Raw genomic sequence first — 23476 nt, 5'->3', positions numbered from 1 at the left:
CAATATCCCCTGCTGAGCCACTGCCCCCACTGGTGAGCATGGGTGAGAACTGGGACCAGGCAGGGCAGGGCTATAGCACCCATTGGCTTACATAGGAGCCGGACTGGCAAGGGAGAGTGAGGCTGGACTAACCAACTGTAGCCACTGGTGCATGGATAAGGCAGAGTAGGTGCTTTGTCGCATCATTAGTTGGCAAGTTCTGGCACTGGGGGCAAATCCTGTAAACCTGGACTGCAGAACCACCTGGAGAATGCAATATCTGGGACTATGAGTGGGTCCAGTAGGGAAACAGTGGATACCTCTCTGATGGGCTGCTACTATTTTCCACTAGTGAGCATGAGAACCAGGGCTGGGGGTGGGCCTGGTGGTGGCACCCGCCTGCATGAATGTGTGCTGGACAGTGGGGTTATTGGATTGAACTAAGCTTCAATGTCCATTGATATTTATGAGACATGAATGGGATGTAGGACAGACTGGATCAGTCAGTCTGCTATACATGCCGACAAGAACAGGAACCAGAGCTGTGGATGCACCTGCTGGGGGATATTGGGGTTTCTCCAACTAGGCTGAGTTACTCACTGGTGTACATGAGGGCCAAGCGAGTAGCGGGCAGGGTTAGGCTGCACTACATCATTCATTGGTTTACATAAGAAATGGGACTGGGGACAGAAGTAACCCAGCAATTTTAACTACCAATTTGTGTATAGGCTGATGTGGGAGACAAACTGAGCCAGACCATGTCCTGAGAAGCATACCTAAGAGTCAGGTCTGGGGGACTGATGCAGTAGCCTAGTGGCCAAGGTCCTCACCTTGAATGCACCAGGATCCCATATGGGCACCGGTTCTAATCTCAGCAGCCTCACTTCCCATCCAGCTCCCTGCTTGTGGCCTGGGAAAGCAGTCAAGGATGGCCCAAAGCCTTGGGACCCTGCACCACCTGTGGGAGACCTGTTAGAAGCTTCTGGCTCCTGACTTCAGATCAGCGCAGTTCCGCCATTGCAGTCACTTGGGGAGTGGATCATTGGATGGAAGATCTTCCTCTCTGTCTCTCCTCCTCTCTGTGTATCTGACTTTCCAAAGAGAGAGAGAGAGAGAGATCTTGGATCTGGAATCACTTCAGTTAAGGTTTCTTCAGGTATCTCTCCAACCAAACTGCTGGACTCAAAATTCCAACCATAGGGAGAATTGTAGGATCTGTGGAGTGCGTGTGTCAGAACTTGGCCTCCTCAGTAGCTAAGGCAAAGCAGTGGACCACATACCTGTCGCTGTCCCGCAGTGATGGACTTGGTGCATGGAGCCGATAATAACACACGTGGACCCTGAGTGATGGTCAAAGTCGAAGTTTATTAGGGGCATCAGACTTTATACACTGAGAGTCCGTACTGTTTCCCTCTCCTGATTGGAATTCCTTTTGTTTTGTATATCCCACCAGGTGTTCTCATTTACATGCTGTTTATACCAAAGGTAGCCATTTGGTGGTTGTCATGCAAATACTGTCCAATGAACTGCAAACCTGTGCTCACTGACTTTCCAGGGTCACAATGTCCTCTTACACATACCCAGATGCACATGGACGATACAGCAGTCCATTGAGGCCTGCAAAGGACATCTGGTACCATAGCAGAAGGAAGGTAGAACAAATTGCTTAACTACCCCAGCCAAGTGTTGACAGCAAATATCCAGGTGAATGGAGACTCTAAAGTGCACTGTGTCAGCCAATGGACCTTGAAATGAGTTCCCCATCCTTGGATCTGTGAGATCAACAGCATTTCAAAACTACAGAAACCACTTGAGCAGAATTTTCACAGCATGCCCCATCTCAGGGGCCCTGGGATGACAGGTGGTCGTTCCCCATCCCCCGGGTACTGAAGCAGTTGGGAGGTTTGGTGTAGTCCCCTCCCCGCTTTATTTCCCTCCCTTCACCCAGATACAGGAAGAAGAAAAAGAATATTTGGAAACAATGGTCTCACCCACTCTCTCCCTAATTTTTGACCTTTCCCAACCTAATCTACCACAGAAACATCATCAAAAATAAAAAGAAAATTTGCTTTCAAATAAAAAAATAATACAAAAATTACAAATTCTTGTTAGGTCACCTGGATCCCACATTGAATAGCCTGTATTCAAGTACTGGCTCCATTCCCAGTTGATTATACTTTTGTGCTAATTTTCATGCTGATTGGCAGCAGGATCAATCTCAAGTGTAGTTTGCTTCCTGCAACTCTACTTGGAGACACGGATCGAATTCTTGTCTGTTGGCCTTGGGCGTCATTAGACCATTTTGGAAGTGAACCAGTAGATGGAAAGGTCTTTTCTACCTTTCCATCAATAGTTGTTTTTTTTAACTTAAAAATATGTTATCATAAATTTAGCAGTTTAAGTACACACATTTATTGCTTTTCAGTGTTGTAAGTTCCTATGGGTTTCACCGAGCCAGAGTCCATGCCCTAGCTGAGCCATCAGCTCCTTCCTAGAGGCGCTAGAGGAAGATCTGCTCTCTTCCTCATTTCAGTAATTTGCAAAATCAGACTTTGTGCTTGTAGAACTGAAACTGTGTGTCTTTGTTGTTTTCAACTAAAGATCACGCCGAACTTGCAGAGGCCACTGTTACTCCTTGGTTCCCTCCCTGCAACTTTAAAACCTAGTGTGGCAGGCTGAGTCCTTCCCACACTTCTAATCTCTCCCACTAATCTCTTTGAACCCCACTGGGCAAGGTTCCCTGTCTTTGGCGACTCATGTGAATGGGTTTCATGTCTGGATCATCATGTCACTCTCCCTATCTGAATGTCTACACCCTGTGTTCATATCAACAAATTTCCCTTCTGCAATGTAAGATAGGCTATTCCCAGCTTTTGGGAATTAGAGTGTAAGCATCCTTGGGAAGGCATTATTTTGTCTCAAAGAGGTGAACTAAAGAAACTTTCCAGGCTGTCATGGTGGCATTGCAAGCTAATCCTCTGCCTGTGGTTGCCGGCATCCCATATGGGCACCTGTGTCAGCCTGGATGCTGTACTCCTGATCCAGCTCCCTGCTGATGGTCTGGCAAAGCAGCAGAGAATGGCTTAAATCCTTGAGACCCTGCACCCCTGTGGGAGACCCACAAGAAGCTCCTGGCTCTTAGCTTTGGATCAGCTCAGTTTCGGCCACTTGGGGAGTGAACCAGCGGACAAAAGATCTTTCTCTCTGAGTGTCCTTCTATGAAAAATCTGCCTTTCCAGTAAAAAAATAAGAAGATCTTAAAAAATAGAAAAACAGGCTTCTGAGAACTCAAAGACCCTCAAATGTGCCCCATTAGAGACAGAAAATTGCCTCAAAGAGAATCATGCTTGTGCCTTTTGGGGCATGAGATAAATTTCACTCAGACTCACTGGGAGCACATACGTTTTTAAGGAAGTTGTATCACTTTGGATGAAAAGTGGTCAGAGGCAGTTCAAAATGAAAAGAATCCTTTGGTGTCTCAGCTGTGAGCAGGAAGCAGCCTGAGAGCCACATTGCTACCAGCAAAGGCCTTTCTTATAAAAAATGGATTCACTGGCTAGGGCTAAGAGTCAAGCAACGCTCTAGATGAACACATGAAACAGCACCAAGAGCATAACTGTGCAACAGAGCATCTCCTGCGTCTGCGTCAAGGACACTGCTCATATGTCCTACCGAATTTCATCATTTTCTGGACCCGAGGATCTGGACCTGTGCAATCACACCCGTGCTGATCTGCTGGTACTTGGATTTGATTCACAGGACAGGTTACATATAAAGTTGAATTTTAATCCATTTTCTATTGCTGCAACAGAATCCCTGGGACTGGGCGATATGAAAAGAACTTTAATTCAGTTCATGGTTCTGCAGGCTGGGAGGCTCCTAGTCAAGCGAACACATTTGCTAAGGTCTGTGGTGGGTGGGGACTCTGTGTAGTGCCAGGACAGCACAAAGTATCACTATGAAAAATCAGAAGGAGTCAAACTGACTTCATAGCAGACCTACTCTGAGAGTAACCCGCTAACTCATCCATTCATTAATTGATGAGTACATTAATCCACTCGTGTGGCAGACCCCATGTGATCTAATGATTTACTAAAGATACCACCCAATCTCATCTCTTAATATTTCACAGTGGGGAGTAAATAGCAGCATGATTTTTTTTTAAAGATTTATTTATTTTGAAAGTCAGTTACAGAGACAGAGATCTCTGCAGGCCGACCCACCAAATGGCTGAACAGTCAGGGGAAGCCCGGATCCCAGGACCTTCCTCTGGTCTTCCATCTGGTTGGCTTAGACCCAAACACTTGGGCCATTTTCCATTGTTTTTCCCAGGAGACTGGCAGGGAGCTGCGTTGTAAGTGGAGCACCCAGCGCAAAAGTGAGCACCCACCTGAATGAAGTTGTTGCACAGTGGCTTAACTCACTAAGCCACAATGCTGGCTCCTCAACATGAGCTTTGATGGGAACATTTGACCTATAGCATAACTATAGTAAAACTTCAAGAATAAGACTCTCAGGTCTTGGGAGTTAATAAACATAGTTTCCTTGTGGGTGGGATGTGAAGCACTGAGACCAGAGAGCTGCTTTGGTAGACTGTTACATAATGGCTTCCAATGAGTCATCCATTCTTGTGTTATTTGTCCCTTTGCATGTGCCATTGCTGCTCCTCTGTGAAGAGACAGAATCTAGTCCTCTGTAGGACTTGTGATATCCTTTTCATGAAAATGGGTACATTAGTACCTAACTTGGGGCAGGAAGCGGGCTTAGAACATTACCAATGGTAGAAGAAAATGATACAAGAGACAATGTTAAATAACCAGGGCCCAGCTCTTAAGGAAACCCTTGGCTTCCTCATTTTTCCTCTTAGAATGCTGCTCTATGGGCCTGGCACTGTAGCCTAGTGGCTAAAGTCCTCACCTTGCATGTGCCGGGATACCATAGGTGTGCTGGTTTGTATCACAGCTGCTCCGCTTCCCATCCAGCTCCCTGCTTGTGTCCTGGGAGAGCAGCAGAGGATGGGACCCTACATCTGTATAGCAGACCCGGGAGAGGTTCCTGGCTTTGGATCGGCTCAGCTCTGGCCATTGTAGCCACTTGCGGAGTGAACCAGCAGATGGAAGATCTTTCTCTCCTTCTCTCTGTAAATCTGACTTTGCAATAAAAATAATTCTTAAAAAAAGAGAGAGAGAAAGAAAGAAAGAAAGAAGAAGAATGCTGCTCTAAGTGAGTATGTGAAGAGGGCCGGAAAGAAGACTACAGGGAAATACCTGGCCCACTCATCCCAGATGTCCCAGCTGAGTTCACTCTCAGCAAAAACCAGCAAACACAGAATATGCATAAACACAGAGCTGAAAAGAATCATTATCAAACTGACCCATGGGGTCATGAAAAACACCCAACATGTCACTTTTTGGTAGAGGGTTTTGGTGTGGCTCACTCCTCAAAGATGTGTAACCGAAGCAGCGGCCTGAGCGGGTGCAGTGCACGTGTTGCCAGTCGATACTGAACCTTTTGTTCCAGTAGACGCATTGTTGAACAAAGATGGCAAGGCATCATGATCCTAAAAATATCTTGGATGGATGAGAATTATTTAATATTTATTGAGTAACTATAAGCCATGGTATTATCCCTAAATTAGAATGATACTTACATAATTAAGCATTTTTTTGGCATGTTGTGAAACTTGGTTTTACTGGAGATATTTTTATAATTTCAGAATAATCTATATTGTATTTTAGGAATACCTGTCATTAGCCTTAGATAAGTTCCAACATGAATGCAGGAGACATATCAAGAAGCTAAAAAGGAAAAAAAATATATATATAACCTTTTTATACTGATTATTACCTGAAGCAAAAAGAAATTTTTATCTGTAGGGATACACTAGAGCAAAACAAAATCAATCAGTAGAATAGCAACATTGTCATTGTTACCAAAAAGGCCAGAGGTGCTCCTAACTTCCCAGTGCCAAATGGTTTGCCTTCATAAGATTCTGGGGTTGTCTAGGCTTTGTTCTTGTATCCGAAAAACAAAAAACATGGGGTGCTTACTAAATGCTCCAAGACTTCTCCTAGAAGCTGGAGATACGTTCATGAACTCGACAGACATGGTTTCTGACCTCATCAGTTCAGTGAGGGGTAGAGTGTGGACAGAACAGGAAAGCGAATATGCGTTAAAATGAGTGGGAGCCCATGATAGTAAGATTGTTTCTTCTTGCCGTTTTCCTTAACTCACGGCCTTCAGCCTGCTCCTGCAGAACGGTGCTGGCCTGATAAGCTGAGCATCCCGCAGGAAGCACTGCATGCCAATGCCTTAGTTTCTAGGTTCCTAGAGACATACACATGCTCCTGGGGTTCACCATAGGGGGAAGCTTATATCCTAGCTTGATGTCAGTCATCCTCAAAAGATGCTGAATCATAGCAAATGCTATTTGTTGATTTCCTAGCTAATGCCTAAATGCATTTTCTAGGAGGAAGACTGTCCACAGAGGACTCTTGTTAATGCGGTAGCAGAAGCAGTCTCCAAAGTGTAAAGTCTGCTGTGAAGCCTGCTGTAGGGACCACCAGTCTTATGATTGATTTCCTTTTGTCTGAGTCAGCAGGCAACTTCAGAACCAAGATGGTGTCCCAGCCACTGGCCGATCCCCTGCACTTTCAGGAATAAATGATTCTTGCATGACCCAGGGAGCTGTTGCAGGAAAGTTATCATGTTAGCTCAGGAACAGCTGCCATTTACATTTTTATTTGGTTATATTAAACTTTGGTTTGTTTTGGTAAATCATGTTGGTATATGTGGCACAAGCAATCAAAAAGTTAAAAAAAACGATACACACGGCAAACTAGGTAATAGCTTTTTTGTGTGTATTTTATTCTGTCACATGTAAAAAATTATTTTAAAACATCTCAAGAAAATTATTTCTAATTGTCTTAGATTATTAATAAGCATGATTCTATATGTGCTATCAGAGACATCGTGGAATGAAAAACGTAGCTAGAAAGGAAGCCTATTTTATGAAATGAAGCTTGTGAAGGCCGGCACACTATGCCAGCTTTCAACACCATCCCTCCGGAGTGTCAACACGCACGTTGTTAAAAATGTGGGACTGTGGGGAAACACAACACCGAGGTGGCCGTTTACTTCCTCTTGGACAACAGATGCTGAAAAGCATTTCAAAACAAAAGAGAGGCTTGAAGTTCATAAAAATGTCTTTCCATCAGTGCTGTCAAGTTCAATTACCAAGAGTTCCCACTGTCCCTGGAGGAGCTTAACGTGGTATCTGCCTTTGCTCTCCTTTTCTTGTAATCAGCTTCCGGGCCTTTCTCCTTGGCCTTTTCGGGCGGCTCCTAATGCGTTTTTTTTTTCAGTAGGAAAAAAAAAAAAAAAAAAACACCCTTCATCCCATTCAGGCCTCCGCCCCCTGCTCACTCCAGCCCTTCCACGCCTTTCCCAACGTTGCAGCCGGGTTCCTCTCGGGCAGGCTGGGCTCGGGCCCCTGCATTTCTTCCCCGGTCCCCTCCCCCGGTCTGGCCGCCCCGCGTGCTTCCCTTCCCCGCCTCCCGGGCCCGCACCCTCCCCTCCCCCGCCGCCTGCCTTGTGACACATCCCGGGCCCTCCCGGAGGCGGCGGCGGCAGCAGCGGCAGCAGCAGCAGCAGCAGCCGCCGCCACCTCCACCGCAAGCCGGCCTCTCCTGGCCCCGCCGCTGCTGCAGTCATGGCTGCTGACGGCGTGGACGAACGCTCGCCACTGCTGTCAGCATCCCATTCCGGGAATGTCACTCCCACGGCCCCACCGTACTTGCAAGAAAGCAGCCCCAGAGGTAAGGCCGGCGTAGAGCGTTCTGCTTTGCCGGGAACAGCCTTGAATGAGAACGAGCCGGGCGCTTGGTTCGGAGGAGAAGGAGGAGGCCAGCCTCTGTCTCCGGGGCTGGGGGAGGAGGATGCGGACTGTGCCTTCCCGGGCAATGCCAGCTCGCCTCCTTCGCTTCACCGGAGGGCTGCGCTGCTGCTGGTGGTGGAGCGAGTGCGCGTTTCACCACTTCCTACCCCGGGGTGAGGATGGGACGTGCATTGCCCAGGCTGCGCCCTGAGTGTTGCGCTGTGCTGGTTTCAGAGCAGCCCCTAAGGTGCCCCTGCGAGGTGGCGCACGTCGTTGACGACCATTCACAGAGCCTTTAGGATTGCTGAGAGAAGAGGGAGTCGGGCTCACCTTGGCCTCTGTCCTTGAAAGGACTTTACTTTGAAAAATGTGCTTCTTCTACCATTCATCCACCGGCGCTGCCTTGTTCAGTCAGGAAATGACCAAAATAGATGTACTTGATCAATAGTCGTAATGTATTAGCAATTGCTGCTCTTTCAGAATACTCCTACTTGCATGCTCTTTGCAGGGACTGTATCGGCTTTAGTTATGAATGGGGAGGAATCTTACTTCCGACAAAAAGAAACTTGGGGGTGTTTTAAAGGCTTAGCTTGGTTGCAGTGAAATTTAACTTCTAAACGAAGGAGAAGTGGATTATTTTCTGTTTGTTTTTCTTCTTAAGATAGATTAAAAAGAAGTTGGAGGGTGGTAGCATCTAGAGTAGAAAGGAGGAGCTCTGCGAAAATCGTTGCTTCATTTAAAGCTCTTTCCTCTAAGCCTTTCTTTTGATTACTCTAGGAGGAACAATACACCTTATTATCAAGAGACATGCAAAGTGGGAGGCAAGACCTTCAGAAACCATTTAGAGTAGTGAAAAATTGGCCCAGTATAGCACAGGCAAATGTAACCTAAGTGCGTCTCGTTTGGGAAGCGAGGAATGCCTTTGGAAGTATGGACGAGTGTTTCTCATATCACATTTACTAAGGTCCAGCCTGGAAATGGAGTAGCTGTACAGCAGGTTGAGCTTGTCTCGTGCTTGAAATTTCCATTGAGCATATTCTAGCTTGAAAGTCTACATAATCCACACTTAGCAAGGAGCAGGACAAAAAGACGAGGTTTAACTGAGAAGAATTCACTGTGATTGAAGACCTGAGAAGCAAAGGCGCAAAATGGGGACTTAGCCACAGCAAAGCCAGCAGTTCTGTGTGTTGGGCAGCAGTACGTGCTGGGGGTGTCTTAATGGACCAGTTGAATATCAATGTTTTACTGGCATCTAAACTGTGCGACACCCACCAGGCTGAAACACTTGCTAAGGAATGTTTTGGCTTCATCAGCCCAGCCCTTGAGGACAACTTATTAAGAGATTAACTTTGGATTTAAGTAACTGTCCTATAACTTGTTTTCATGCCTCAGTCTTGCATCATATTATTAAATTTTCGGTTAATGGGCTAACTTATTTCCTCAAAATGCTCCTGCTCATGGGCCTATTTGTGTGTGTGTACTATTTAATATGCATTTGTCTAATCTGATTAGACTCCTTAACATGCCCAGTTAAGCACAGACAACTCCTGTTGAGCCTAGAAAAAAAGTATTTCATTTTCTAGGAAATTGATCAACCAGAAAAGCCTAGAAATTTAGCAAAAATAATAATAATGGAGTAAGTTTTTTTTTTCTCAACCGATGAATGAGACAGGTTTGTAGATCATTAGAAACACTGCTTTTCACGTGACATAATACCTACAAAGGAAGAGGCGTAAATGAGAAGTCATGCAACTTGCAATCTGACAGACTGTCTTTTCTTGATCAATAACAAGTAAGCATCTTGCTAAGTATCATGTCATGCAAGTTCTGATTCTGGAGCAGCACCACTGCTCACTCATTCAGGAACTGAGCAGACCAGCCGATGCTGCAGGTGAACGACCCGCTTAGCCCGGGGTTCCTGGAGCCTCGTGTTGTAGTGCGGAGAAAGAAAGGGTAGTGTTTGACTGAATTACACACGGTAGAGAAAATTCTGCTATTAGTCTGGATGTATTCAGTTGTTGGAGCGCAATTAGAGTGGATGGTTGATATTCAAAGACCAGAAATGGAATCTATTTTTTAATAGTGAACTTTAGTTTATATTACAGTGTATACAGCGCACCTGCTGGTACCCAAGCAGAATTTGTTCCTGAAACCTTTGTTGGTGTTCTGGTCCATGGATGACGAAGGCTCTTATATAGAACGAGGCAGTCGTTGCATGTGGCTTCTGTCATATCTTCCCACATGCTTTACATCATCTCCACGTTACTTATATACCTAATACAATATGAATGCATTGTAAATGGCTGTTTTATTGTATTATTTAGAGGATAATTACTAGACTCAGCACTCTGTGCATGTTCATTATAGATGCTTTTTCTTCTTTTTCTTTTTTATTTGAAAGGCAGATTTACAGAGGGAAGGAGAGAAGAGAGAAAGATCTTCTATTCACTGGTTTACTCCCCAAATGGCCACAATGGCATGAGCTGAGTCCATCCAATGCCAGGAGCCAAGGGCTTCCTCTGAGTCTCCCACTGGGATGCAGGGGCCCAAGGACTTGAGCCATCCTCTTCTGCTTTTCTAGTCCATACACAGGGAGCTAGCTGCAAAGCAGAGCAGCTGGGACATAAGCCTGCTCCCATTTGGGATGCTGCTGCTTAAAGGAGGAGGATTCGTTTGTTGAGCCACCAAGCTGGAATAAGATGAAGTTTTATTAAAAATACACCTCCAATCCGCATAAACTGAGAATTCACATGGCTAACTGTAATTACTTGAAGCATTTATCTAAAGAAAAGACTTTCAAAATCTATATCAAGTGGCTATTTTCTCCAGCTTTTTGAGTTACCTTCTAAAGAGTAAGAATAGTCCTACATCAAGATGGCAATGTTCCACTTTAGACTGAAATTTAATGGTGGGTTTCTTGCTAGACAGGTTATTAATAATATAGCCTGCAGCAGTCAGCACTGTACATTGCATTTTAGACCAAAAAGAATTCTGTGTGGTCTGAGAAACAAACCACCTGGGCTTCCAATGGAGTGCTTCTAATGTTCTCGGCTGTCAGAACAGGGTTTCCATGGAGCGCAGGGAAGTTACCGCCTTCCGGCCTGGAGTGCTCCACGTGATAGTCTAGCTAGCTTTTGTTTAGGCACAGAAGTTAAAGATTTCTCTATGCCCACGTGAAAGGAGTATGGAAGATACACTGCAAAACAAACACAGTTTGGATGTGCTAATAGATTCCTTTTTTTAAGACAAAATATGACAAAAGATATTACCTTTAAATATTCAAGATCTCCACTGTGAAAAATTGTTTATATTCGTGGTTATCTAATTATCTAGGCACACTAGTACATAGGGATATATTATATATGTCAATTCTAATTCATAAGGGGAGAAGTAATTTGTTATATGGGACAGTTTGATTTACGAAGTTTGCTTTGTTCATTCAGCAAGTAAATATTGGGGTACAAGGAAAACTCTGGGATAGTACAATAAAACAGCACGACTGCCTTTTCAGTGTGGTGGAAGATACCAAGGTGTGATGGACAGGATTCCACAGGTAATACACAGTGCAGTGCTGTGAGAATGACACAGGCCTGATAACACATCCAGGTGCCTTGAGGGTACATGTTAAGATACAACCAGGTTTGAGGAGTCGGTGAAGGTTTTCCTCAGGATTGGTTCAGATCTGAAAGTTGATTTGGGAAAAGGGAAACTGGAAGGCCATTCCAAACAGAGAAAGAATTGTGGGAAAAGCTTTTAGGAGGATGGAATTTGACAAGTGCCAGCAACTGAAGGAAGGCCAGTGCAGCTAAAGTGGAAACAGCTATAAGGAGGGTGCTGCAAAATGAGCTGCAGAGGTTGCTGTAGGTGACGCTATCCAAATATTCTCTCCTCTTCCTAGAGCGTTATGTCTCCTAATCCACAAGCACTTTGGTAGATCTTCCTGAGGAGTTCGGGCTGACGCTTGGCCTGGATTTTGATTCCACAAAAAAAAGGCAGAAGAAGAGACGTAGACTTCACAGCCTAGGTCAGAAGAGATTTTATAGCCCATATGGGATCCGGGCATGTTCAAGGCGAGGTCCTCAGCTGCTAGGCCACGCCGCCGGGCCCAACAGGATTCTTTTGATTTGGTGTCCTATAGAGTTAACTGTAGGGAGAGTGACTTGTCACTTGGAAAGTGAGTAGTCTGAGCTTGCTATGTTGTCACGAAACCAGAGTGAGCCACTGGGAGAACTATGTGGATGCTGGCCTCAGGCCTGCGTGAGGACGCCATCTTGGATACCTAGCTCAGCTGAGCCTTCAGGTGACTCCAGCCCCAGCCAAATTTTTCCTGTAACTACCAAAGAGAATTTAGATAATGACCATCCAGCTGAGGCTTCAGTGATTTGTTCTGCAGAAATGATCGAAACAATGAATACAGTTGGTTCATTGAGGTCATTGTTGGCCGTGTTAAGGAGTTTTGCCTGAAACAAGGGGATAGGAAACGACTGGATTCAATATATGTATTTTTAAGATTTATTTAATTTTTATTTGAGAGGCTGAATTACACAGAGAGGAGAAACAGAGACATCTTGTATCTGTTGGCTCACTCCCCAAATGACCTCAACGGCCAGAGCTTGGCTGGTCCATAGCCAGGAACCAGGATCTTCTTCTGGGTTTCCCATGTGAGAGTAGTGGCCCCTAGGATTTGGGTCCTCCCCCACTGCCTTCCCATGCCATCACCATAGAGCTGGAGTGGGAACTGAGCTACTGGGACTCAGCAGGTACCCACATGAGCTGCTGGTGCCACAGGTGGAGGCTTAGCCCATTATGTACAGTGCTGGCCTCTGGATTCAGTTTTTATTATTACTGTTTTTTAAAAAGATTTATTTATTTTTATTGGAAAGGCAGATCTACAGAGAGAAGGAGATACAGAGAGAAGGATTTTCCATCTGTTGGTTCACTACCCAAGTGGCTTCAACAGCCAGGGCTGAGCCAATCTAAAGCCAGGAGCCAGGAAGCTTCTCTGGGTCTTCCACGCAGGTAATGCTTTGGTCCTCCTCTGCTGCTTTCCCAGGCCACAAGCAGGGAGCTGGATGAGAAGCAGAGCAGCTGGAACATGAACTGGCACCCTATGGCATCCTAGACAAGGATTTAGTCACTCAGCTGTCACACCAGGTGCTATTATTACTGTTTTAAAAATGGTATTATAGGGCCCGGCGCGGTGGCGCAGTGGTTAAGGTCCTCGCCTTGCACACCCGGGATTCCATATGGGCGCCGGTTCTAATCCCCGGGAGCCCTGCTTCCCTTCCAGCTCCCTGCTTGTGGCCTGGGAAGGCAGTCGAGGATGGCCCAAAGCTTTGGGACCCTGCACCCGCGTGGGAGACCCGGAAGAGGCTCCTGGCTTCGAATCGGCATAGCATCGGCCGTTGCGCTCACTTGGGGAGTGAATCATTGGACGGAAGATCTTCCTCTCTGTCTCTCCTCTCTGTATATCCGCCTTTCCAATGAAAAAATAATAAAAATAAATCTTTAAAAAAAATAAAATAAAAAAAAAGAATGAAAAACTTTAAAAAAATGGTATTATAGTCTGGGGAATGCAATAAAAAGGAGATTAGAATAGGCAACTTGCTTGACTGCTTCAGTAATTCAGGCAGATTCAATGAATCACAGAGCTTGCTTCAACTCAGATGGGACAGAGATGTTTATACAAGGGATGATGCTAGGAGATGGCTTGGACAAGGCTCAATGATGGATTGCATGTGAGAGGGAGAAGGTGATAGCCAGGGTATCTCCTGCAGTTCTGGCTTGTACAGCTCAGTGGTGTGCTTCCCTACACTAGCAGAATATCACAAGAGGTCCAAGTTTTGGGAAATACAGATAATGAGATTAGTTTTAGATATGATTGTATTTCAGGGTTCAAATCCCTGAGAAGGTGTATGGCAATGGGATCTGCAAATGTAGAACTAAGAAGTGAGGCCTGGGCTGTAATATAAAATTGTGCATGATCTGTGAGTGTTGACTCAGAGTTTTCTGTGGCCCCACCAGGTGTACCATGCCGGAACCTACATGTACCAGGGAAAGCTTTTTGATTACAAATCTACAGTTTTTCGGAGCCATATAAATATTGCAGTTTTTCATGTGTATCACAGTGTGCAAAATGTTTGGGAAGGTAAATATGATATTCACTAGGGAAGTAGAATGAGAAAGTGGAAGACACGGGCAAAGCTTTGAGAAACCTTTGTATTTAGTGAATAGATGGATGAAAGTATGCTTCAGTGCCAGCAACGTAGGATGAAAAGCAGTAGATACTGATAGCAAAGACTCAAAGGGGGAAAGCTATCACAGGAAAGCAGTTGTCAGACATGCCAAAGGCTGCAAGATACAACAAAGATAAGGACTAAACATGGATTTTGAGTTTCGTCTCATGGGGGTCATTAGTGACCTTAATGAGAGTCACTTACATGTGTTGACATTCAAGTCCTTTTTAAGAAACTGAAGCATTACTCATCGCATCTCACAGAATAGTCTAATGTACCTTCATTTTATTTGCAAAATCACCTTGGATCTATCTAACTCCAATGAGGAGACTAATATTCCTTTAGATTGACATGCATTTAAGTTTTTAGGAAGTACAGTTATTCTTTAAAAGGATTATTCATTTCACCTTTGTAAAAGATGTGAGTTTGAAATTACTTGAGGGAATCTTTTCAGTGACTAGAAACATAAAATAAATGACTTCAGACTTGCAAGATAGATTGTTTAAAATGTATTCTTTTAATTTCTTAAAAGTCTTGCAATATGTGTATACTTTTAAATATCAATGTTTGTTGTGTTTTTTAATGGTGTTTACATAGTTGAGAAGGATGTTTGCTCAAGTGGTCAGCGATTAGGATGGAGAGGGTTGGGGTATGGAGGAAGGAGGGTAGCACACATTTTTTCTTTTTCTCTTGTATCTGTGGGATAGGAAGTTAGAGGTGGGGAGTGAAGGGGGCCACTCCTTGCTGTCAATCTGCTTCAGCACCTGGGAATGGGGGACGGACCTTAGAGAAAGAGGGGAAAAGAATGGGAAAGAATGTTCCAAGGATGTTATCTGAGTGGTTCTGATAGTTCTGAGTTGTTGTTGGTTTTGTTGCTCCAAGATTGAGGAAATCTTTCCAAGGTCTACTGGTTGACAAAGCCCTAGTGCATCCACACGTTCGGACACTTGCTGCTGAAGCTTGGCCAGGAGAGTGGTCCAACCTGTTCTGCTTGACATTCTCTGATGTGGTGTTCGACTTCCTCTGCTGGCCTAAGTGAGCTGGCTGTCATGTCCCCTGTGTGCCTCTGGATATGCTATCCATTGCACAGGTATCAGCAACTAAGGAGGCCCAGACTGGATACGTACACCCAAAAGTCAGACCACATGTGCTGTGATTTTCCCTGTGCCAACGCTTGAGTCCAGTGGTCTAGTTGGGGAGTCCCCTAAGAAACCCCATCTGGGGTGACCTCAGACCTGACTTTTGTGTGTGCCAGCTAGTGCGGGGTTTGATTCAGTCCATCACTTGCATTAGCCAATGCATATACTGGTCAATATAGTTGCCTGGTCAGTTCTACACCCAGCCCAATCTTCCCCAGGTACTGCAACCTAGCTCAACCCAGCCCAGCACAAGACCTGTACTTACGCACACAAGTGGGAACTGCTGCCTAGTCAGGGAAACCCCTGACAACCCCATCAGGCCCACCCCCAGTCTCAGTTCCTGCACATGCCAGTATGTGTAGCAGTCTAGTCCGGCCCATCATGCATCACATCCAACTCTTGCACACACCCATTGGTGCTGTGGCTTAGCTCAGTCCTAACCAGCCCAAACATATACCAACAGGTGCTATTGCCTTGTTTATCCCAACCTGCCTTCAGCCCTCACTCTCATATTTACCATTGGAAGCTGCAGCCGAGCAGAAGAGCACTCACAGTTCTGCTAGGCACACTCCCAGCCCTAGATCTTGCACTTGCAAGGGGATACTGCAGTCCAGTCTGACGTGACTTGTAACCAGCCCCAGCACTAACCAGCAGATGCTGCAGCAAAGCCCAGATGGCCCACACTTACTCTGGTTCTTGTATGTACCAGCAGATGTGGTGGCCTAACCTAGCCTGGTTGTTCCCCAAACTGGGCCCACATGTAAACCAACAGGTATTTCAGCCTTGCCCAACCCAATCTTTTCCCAGTCCTAGCTCTAATGTTCAACACTGAAAGATCTTCTACCGGATCACCTCCAGCCCCAGGTCTTGTGCATGCCTTGGGTGCTGCAGCCCAGTCTGGTATGGCCCGCCTTGCCTCAACATTCACCAGCAGGTGCTACAGCCTTGTTCCCCCAGTCTTGGTCCTCCTGTGAACTGGTGGATGCCACAACCTAGCCCGGCCTATCCCACAACCACTCTGACTCTTGTGAACACCAGTTGGTTCAGGGGCCTAGCCTAATCCAGTTTACCACAGATCCAGCCAACAAGCATGCCAAGGCGTGCTGCAAAAATGTTCAACCTGGTCCCCCCATCTCCGGTTCCTGCACTCACCTGTGGGAACCACACCCTAGCAGGGGAGTCCCCTTAGTTTCCTGTCAGGTCTACTTCCAGCTCAAGTCTTGTGCGTGTTAGTGATGCTCCAACTTGGCCTGGAGTGTCCTGTCCCAGTTTTGGCACTTGCTAGCAGATGCTGCAGCCTTCTCTGATCTGGCCCACCCCTAGTACCAACTGTTGCCAGTGGGTGCTATGACCTAGCCTTGCCCAACCTGTCGCCATCTTTGTCTCTCATATGAACCAGCAGGTGAAGAAGCCTAGCCCTGAGAAACCCACACTCTGTTCTGGATCCCATGCGTGTCAATGCATGTTAAGGATTGGCCTAGCCCAGCCTGACCTGCCCTCCAAGTCAGCCCACACACATGCTGACAAGCGATGGTGCAGCCCTGCCTGGTCTGACCCACACTGAGCCCCAGCTCTTGTGCTCACCAGTGGGAGCTGAGGCTTAGTAGGGGACTACCCCGAACCCCTCCACCAGGCTCGCTCCCAGACCCAAGATTGCACTCATGCCAATGGGTGCCAGGCCCCAGGTCTGGGATAGTCCGCCCCCTTTCCTGGCTTTTGCATGTGCTGGTGGGTGCTGCATCCTAGCCCTCCCCCTAATCCAATTCTAGGGTGTGACTATGGTTGCTGCAGCCTGCTCCTAACCCCAGTTCCTATGAGTGTTGGTGAGTTCCATGGTCATAACTAGCTTGGCCCATCATGGCCCCTAGCTCTTATGCAAACCAGTGGATACTGGAAAGCCACAGGAGTGATTCCACATAGCCCCTACAGAGTCTGCCCCCAGACCTGGTTGTCTTGTGTGTCAGTTGGTGTCATGGCCCAGTGTTGCATGGCTCCTATCTGCTGTCCTGACACTTACTGGTAGGAATATGGTTCATTCTTGCTGGGCAGGCCACCCAGCTCTAGTTTTCCTGTGTGCCAGCAGGCAGCAGGTGATGCTACGAAGCCCAGCCCAGCCCAATGGGCAGGTGCATTGGTCTGAACAAACATGCCCTTCGACTTCCTCTCTCTAAATCACCTGGTCTCAGCTCCTTCATTTACCTGTGAGTGCAGAGACCTGGTCCTTGGAAGCCCAGAAATCAGTCTACACATGTTAAGTCTCCTCTCTGGTGGCTGCTACACGCTCACATTCCCAAACCCCCTTCTCTTGGCAATCCATAGTCCTGCCCACTAGTGTGGGCCCCGGGGTCATCATGTATTTATTTATTTATATTTTATTTATGTTCATTTTTTATTTCTCAGACAGTTCTTGAGGCTCAGGAGCTTCCTCTTCTACACTACCCATCCTTGCCTCCTCACCGTTTTCCTCTATATTATTACAATAGTATACGGTCTTTCAACAATATTCACAGGCCCATCATTCTTCTGTGAATCATGTGTAAGTGTATTATGACACTGTAGATATGAGCAATGGTAGAAAGTGCAGCATCCTAGTGTCAAGATATATTTAACAGTTTCATTGAGAGTCCATCTTTCATTCAGAAGTAGAGATGCATACTGCAATGTATCTTCACAACATATTTGCATCCATTATACAATTCCTCTAGATAAATACGTGTACATGCATGTTTACCTATAAACTTATTTGCTTTGTATCTTGCATGAAGATTACCTTATGTTAGAAAAAACACATATTATTTGCTTTTTTAGAATGGGCTTATTTTACTGGACATAATGTTCTCCAGTTGGGACCATTTTGTTGCAAGTGGTAGAATTTCATTTTTTTTTAAATAACTGGATGGCATTCCATAGACCAGATGTACCACATTTTCTTAACCACCTATTTTAAAAGAAAAAATAGATTAGCCAACTATGCTGGCATGGTGTTATAGTTAATACAAATTTGGCATTAAGCAGGCCCAGGATGCCTGGCAGTTACTGGCTGCTTTTTCCCAGCAGTGTAACTCTTGCCTAGGTACGAGGCAACCTGAGCTGTTGCCTATAAAACTGGAGAGGCAGATACATTTTTATCTTTTTTTTAACTTTTAACTTTTTTTTTTAACTTTTCATGTTCTACACCTGAGGTTAGAGATAGTGTCTCAGTCTAATGTGGGGTATCAGCTCTCTTTTTAAAAAGATTTATTTATTTTTATTGGAAAGGCAAATATAGAGAGAGGAGGAGAGACAGAGAGGAAGATCTTCCATCTGATGGTTCACTCCCCAAGTGAGTGCAACAGCTGGAGCTACGCAAATCCGAAGCCAGGGACCAGGAGCTCTTCCGGGTCTCCCATGCAGGTGCAGGGTCCCAAAGCTTTGGGCCTTCCTCAACTGCTTTCCCTGGCCACAAGCAGGGAGCTGGATGGGAAATGGGGCCACCAGGATTAGAACTGGTGCCCATATGAGATCCCGGCGTGTGCAAGGCAAGGACTTTAACCACTAAGCTATCGTGCGGGGCCCCTCAGTTCTCTTTTGACGCTGTTCTTCCAGTTAGACTTGTCATAGTAACTTTGAGTCCTTGAATATATTTTAGTGATTTTTTTTTAAATGCCCTTACATTCTTGAGGAATTTAAGGCTGGCTGTAGATTGGCAGGAAGAGGTCATGCAGACTAGAAATCCATATCATGCAACCCTTTATAAGATTAGACTAAATTCTCACTCTGCCAAGGATTCTGAAAGCAGTGAAAGCCAGGTTGTTAGAATGAGCAAGATGCAGTGCAACTGAGAACAGCTTCCTGAAGAGTTCCTGCAAGGCCCCAGAAGAGCAGACCCTTCTGAATGTAATCGCATAACGTTATGCTATTATTGTTCTCTTCAAGGGACGTTTGCACACCAGTTCTCAAATCAAAATCTGTTGCACTAAGGCCATATTCTTATGAGTTCAAGTGTTGGTGAAGTGTATCTGTCTCCAGCTTTGCAGTATGTGGGCAAGCTCAATCCCTGTTACAAGGTTCTTCCAGTCTTCTGCCAGTATCCGCGAATAGGATTCTTTCATTCTGTTTTATAATGACTGCATTTCCTCCTGGCTCGATCCAGCATCTTTCAAAACACTAATCAAGAAATGCTTCATTCATTCTCTCATCCTTTCAAGTATCTGAGAGCCTATTATGCCAGATACCGAGGAGCTTATCTTCCGCTAAGAAATATGTACTGCCAACATTGCAACTTTAGAGAGTGAGGGACACAAAGGGGGTTTAGAGATGGAGGATAACTTCCTGGGTAAGGAGTATTTCGGTCGGGTGTTCAGTAAAGACAACACAGAGATGATGATTTCTCTGAGACCCGAAAAAGGAGTTGGAATCAGTCTTTTGAAAGATTTAGGGGGAGAGTGTTTCTGGCAATGCTCTAATCATTTTTAGTCATTATTTTTAAGATTTTTTTTGAAATGTAGATTTTACAGAAAGAGGAGAGCTAGAAGGCACATCTTCACCTTGTTCATTCCCAAGTGGCTTCAACAGCCGGAGTTGAGCTTATCCAAAGCCAGGAGCTGGGACTTTCTTCCAGATCTCCCACGAGGGTGCAGAGACCCAGGACTTGGGCCATCCTCACCTGCCTTCCCAGGCCATAAATAGGGTACCGGAAGGGAAGTAGAGCAGCTGGGACACAAACCAATGCCCATATTGGATGCCAGCGCCACAGAGTGGAGGATTAGCATGCTGCACCACTGTGCTATCTCCTCAGTTTTATTTGTAAAAGTAAGAAGGAGAATCATGATGACGTAGGGAAAGTGTGAGAAAAGAGGTCATCAGGGTAGACTCCAAAGACTGGGACGGTTCTGTAGGCCACCAGTAGGGGGCAGGATTGTGTTATGAGGATAATGAGAAGCATGGAGGATTTGGAGTAAAGAAGAATACTGAAATATGCTGCTTTTCAAGGAAAGGGTCCTGGTAGGTATTGTAGAAAGGATTTTAAGAGGTGGTAGGATTGGGGGAGGGGAGAGAATTCAGAGTGGGCCAATAAGATGGGAGACAAAACAGGAGCATATTGGAACGGAAAGAGCAAAAAAGTGAAGCTGATCTGAGCCAGGGCAGAGGGCATGGAAGCACTGACAGATGGTTGGATTGAGGGCACATGTTAAACAGAGCGGTAAGACTTGCTGCTGGTTTGAACAAATGGAAAAGTCTCACAAATCTCCAAGCATCACCCAAGTAATTAGGTATAAAGTTGTGTTTTAATGTGAGATAGGCAAACAGGAAGAAGGGGAGTGGTAGAGAATGGAAATCAAGTCTTTTTCAGACGTTGAGTTTGAAATACCTTTTGCCATCATTCAAGGGGAGATATTCAGTGGGCAGTTGGATTTGTAAGTTAAGGGTCTATGAGACCTTGGAGTTAGGGAAGACAAGCCAATCAACACATGTGTGCTGGGATATGATCAGATTTCCCTTTGGTGTGAGATAGCACTCTCGCTTCCCATCTGTTTCCAGGGATGGTGCACACTCTTCAGCAAGGCCAGACTTAGGGGGGGGAAGCCACTCTTAAATGTTTCAAGGTTTTCTGGATGGATGCAGATGTGAAACAGATGGTTCCAGATGTTAACAAGGAGAGTCAGCAGGATATATGTCCATAACTGTAAAGGCACTAACCAAGGATCTTGGAAGTGGTCCAAATGGCAGCCAATGGGAAACCCAGGGTATAGCTTGTGCTCAACCATCTGATGTTCTGTATTTGTGAGGACGAAGAGATACTGAGTAAACTGGAAATGGCATCCCATTAGTGGGTTCTGAAAGGAAAGCCTTCTTAGGATTTTCTGTTGTTGTAAGGTGTGGAGAGTGGTGATGCAAGCACTTGAGTGTTGCTTTTGTACTTTTTAAGATTTTTTTCTTTCTTTCTCCAATTGCTATTGTAAAGTGAGGGTTTTTTTTTTTTAATGCAGTAAGAATACAAAATATGTGAAAAAGTAGCAAAAAGTATGAATTTACCTATGGATATCTGTGAGTTTCTCAATTTTTTTTTAGTCTCAGAAAAGATCTGCCAGCATGTGTTCGGCCCAGCAGATCAGCAGTTTGAGTTGTTTATTGTCTTAATGAGTTACTCCCTATTTGCCTTTGAGCAGTTGGTTTGTGTCTTAGAACTTCTATCTTCCATGGTTGTCAAGGGAGTGAGGGCTCAGTGCAATGGGCTGGAAGCTCAGCTCAGCCTGCGGCGCTGGCATCCCATATGCGCACCAGGTTGAGTCCGGGCTGCTCTATATCTGCTCCAGCTTCCCGCTCATCACCTGGGAGGGCAGCAAGATTGTGGGACAAGTCTTTGGCAATGCACCCCTGTGGGAAACTCAGAGGAGGCTCCTGGCTCCTGGCATCAGACCAGCTCAGTGAAATGCTTGTTGCAAACATTTGGAAAGTGAAGCAGTAGATGGAAGCTTTCTCTGTCTCTCCCTTCCTTTCTGTATCTTTTGAATTCTTGATAAAAGCAATATTTTTACAAGACAAAATAAACAAAAACATCCAAAAGCTTGTGAGTACTTACCTAGCAGGGAACATACCATGATCTTGTAAAGGTTTATGTGCCTTATCTTTTCATTCCATTTTCCACAATCTTGTTTTTCTTTCAAGTATCTTTGTCTTATGTTCCTTTTTTGTCACATAGTCTTTCTTTGTAATGAATATAGATATATATGAGAGAGGACATCTGTTTCTAATGTGAGAAATGTGCAAGCTGATTATCTCTTCTTATGTTGCTCTTACTTTCCATATCCTTCTTTCACTTAAATGTCTATTTTTTAGGACACTTTTAGACATTGGAAGGAAAGTGAGTGTATTGAATATTAAAGAGTGTTACATGGCTCTTTTAGGAATCAGAAGTCATGCTAAGACAAATTGTTTAATTTCTCTATAGAATGTATTTGCATGTGCTACATGCCTGATTAAAGTCTTTTATTCGTTGAGATTTTTAAGCATGGCAAAGTCATAAAATGGATTTTAAAACAGCATATCAGAATATCCCTAGTTGTTTAACATTTGAATGCATGCTTTCTTTTTTTTTTTTTAATTATTTGTTTTTATTGGAAAGCCAGATTTACAGAGAGAAAAAAATGACAGAGAGAAAGATCTTTCCCATCCACTGTTTCACTCCCCAAATGTCTGCAATGGCCAGAGCTGAGCTGGTCAGGAGCTAGGAATTCCTTCTGGTCTCCCACGTGGGTGTAAGATCCCAAGGCTCTGGGCCATCCTCTACTGCTTTCCCAGGCCATCAGCAGGGAGATTAATGGGAAGTGAAACTGCCAGGCACACACTGGTGTCCTTACCTAATGCCAGCACTTGAAGGTAGAGGATTGGCCTGTTCAACCATAAATCCAGAAGGAATTTGAGGGAAAGCATGTTGCAAGATGCATTTTTGTAATTTCACAGATGAGGTACTAAGACTCGCCATCCGAAAAAGAATCAAGTGTGATCCAAATGAGAGCCAAGTGTGGCACAGCACGTGAAGCCCCTTGTTGATGTGTGCGTTTGAGTCCTAACTGCTCCATTTCCAATCCAGTATTTCTGCTAATAACCTAGGCAGGTGGTGGAGGATGACTCAATTAGTTGGGTCCCTGACTCATATAACAGACCTAGTTGGAGTTCCAGGCTTCTGGTTTTGGTCTGGCTCTTCCTTGATTGCAGCAATTTCAAGAATGAACCAACAGATAAACTATTTCTCTCTCTCCTTCTCTTGCTGTCTCCTCTTTTTCTCTGCTACTTTGACATTCGGGTAAATAAATAAATCTTAAACCAATGATAGCAAGTGTACTTACAGTGAGATTACTCACAGATATCACATAAGGGAAGACATGTGGTACAATGGTTCAGATGCCGTGTGTGAGGGTCACATTTTGTTTTAAAGATTTATTTATTTTATTGGGAATGCATATCAGATTTACAGAGAGAAGGAGAGATAGGGAGAAAACTCTTCCATCTGCTGCAATGGCCAGAGCTGAGCCAATCCAAAGCCAGGAGCTAGAAGCCTCTTCTGTGTCTTGCCATGTGGGAGCAGGTTCCCAAGGGCCCTCTACTGTTTTCCCAGGCCATTAAGCAGGGAGCTAGAAAGGAATAGGGGCAGCTAGGATATGAACCACTGACCATATGGAATCCTGGCACATGCAAGGTGAGGATTTAGCCATTGAGCCATCACTCCAGTCCCATGATGCCTACATCTTGTATCTGGTGTCCAG

At 45.1% G+C, this 23476-nt stretch overlaps 1 protein-coding gene across 1 annotated transcript in view; it reads left to right on the top strand.

Moving 5' to 3' along the window:
• Positions 1 to 7583: 7583 nt before the first annotated feature.
• Positions 7584 to 23476, top strand: part of PIP4P2 (phosphatidylinositol-4,5-bisphosphate 4-phosphatase 2) — a 64113-nt gene continuing 48220 nt past the window's right edge. The window contains exon 1 of the mRNA XM_040995149.1: positions 7584 to 7796. Coding sequence (XP_040851083.1) covers positions 7691 to 7796 — 106 coding nt within the window. The 5' untranslated portion in view covers positions 7584 to 7690. The remainder of the gene's footprint in view (positions 7797 to 23476) is intronic.

This window comes from Ochotona curzoniae, unplaced genomic scaffold (genome assembly GCF_017591425.1).
Source record: "Ochotona curzoniae isolate NIBS_2020 unplaced genomic scaffold, NIBS_Ocur_1.0 contig_1071, whole genome shotgun sequence".
NCBI classification, from domain to species: domain Eukaryota; kingdom Metazoa; phylum Chordata; class Mammalia; order Lagomorpha; family Ochotonidae; genus Ochotona; species Ochotona curzoniae.
Note: the sequence above shows the minus strand (reverse complement) of the source record. Positions and strands in the feature narration are given on the sequence as shown.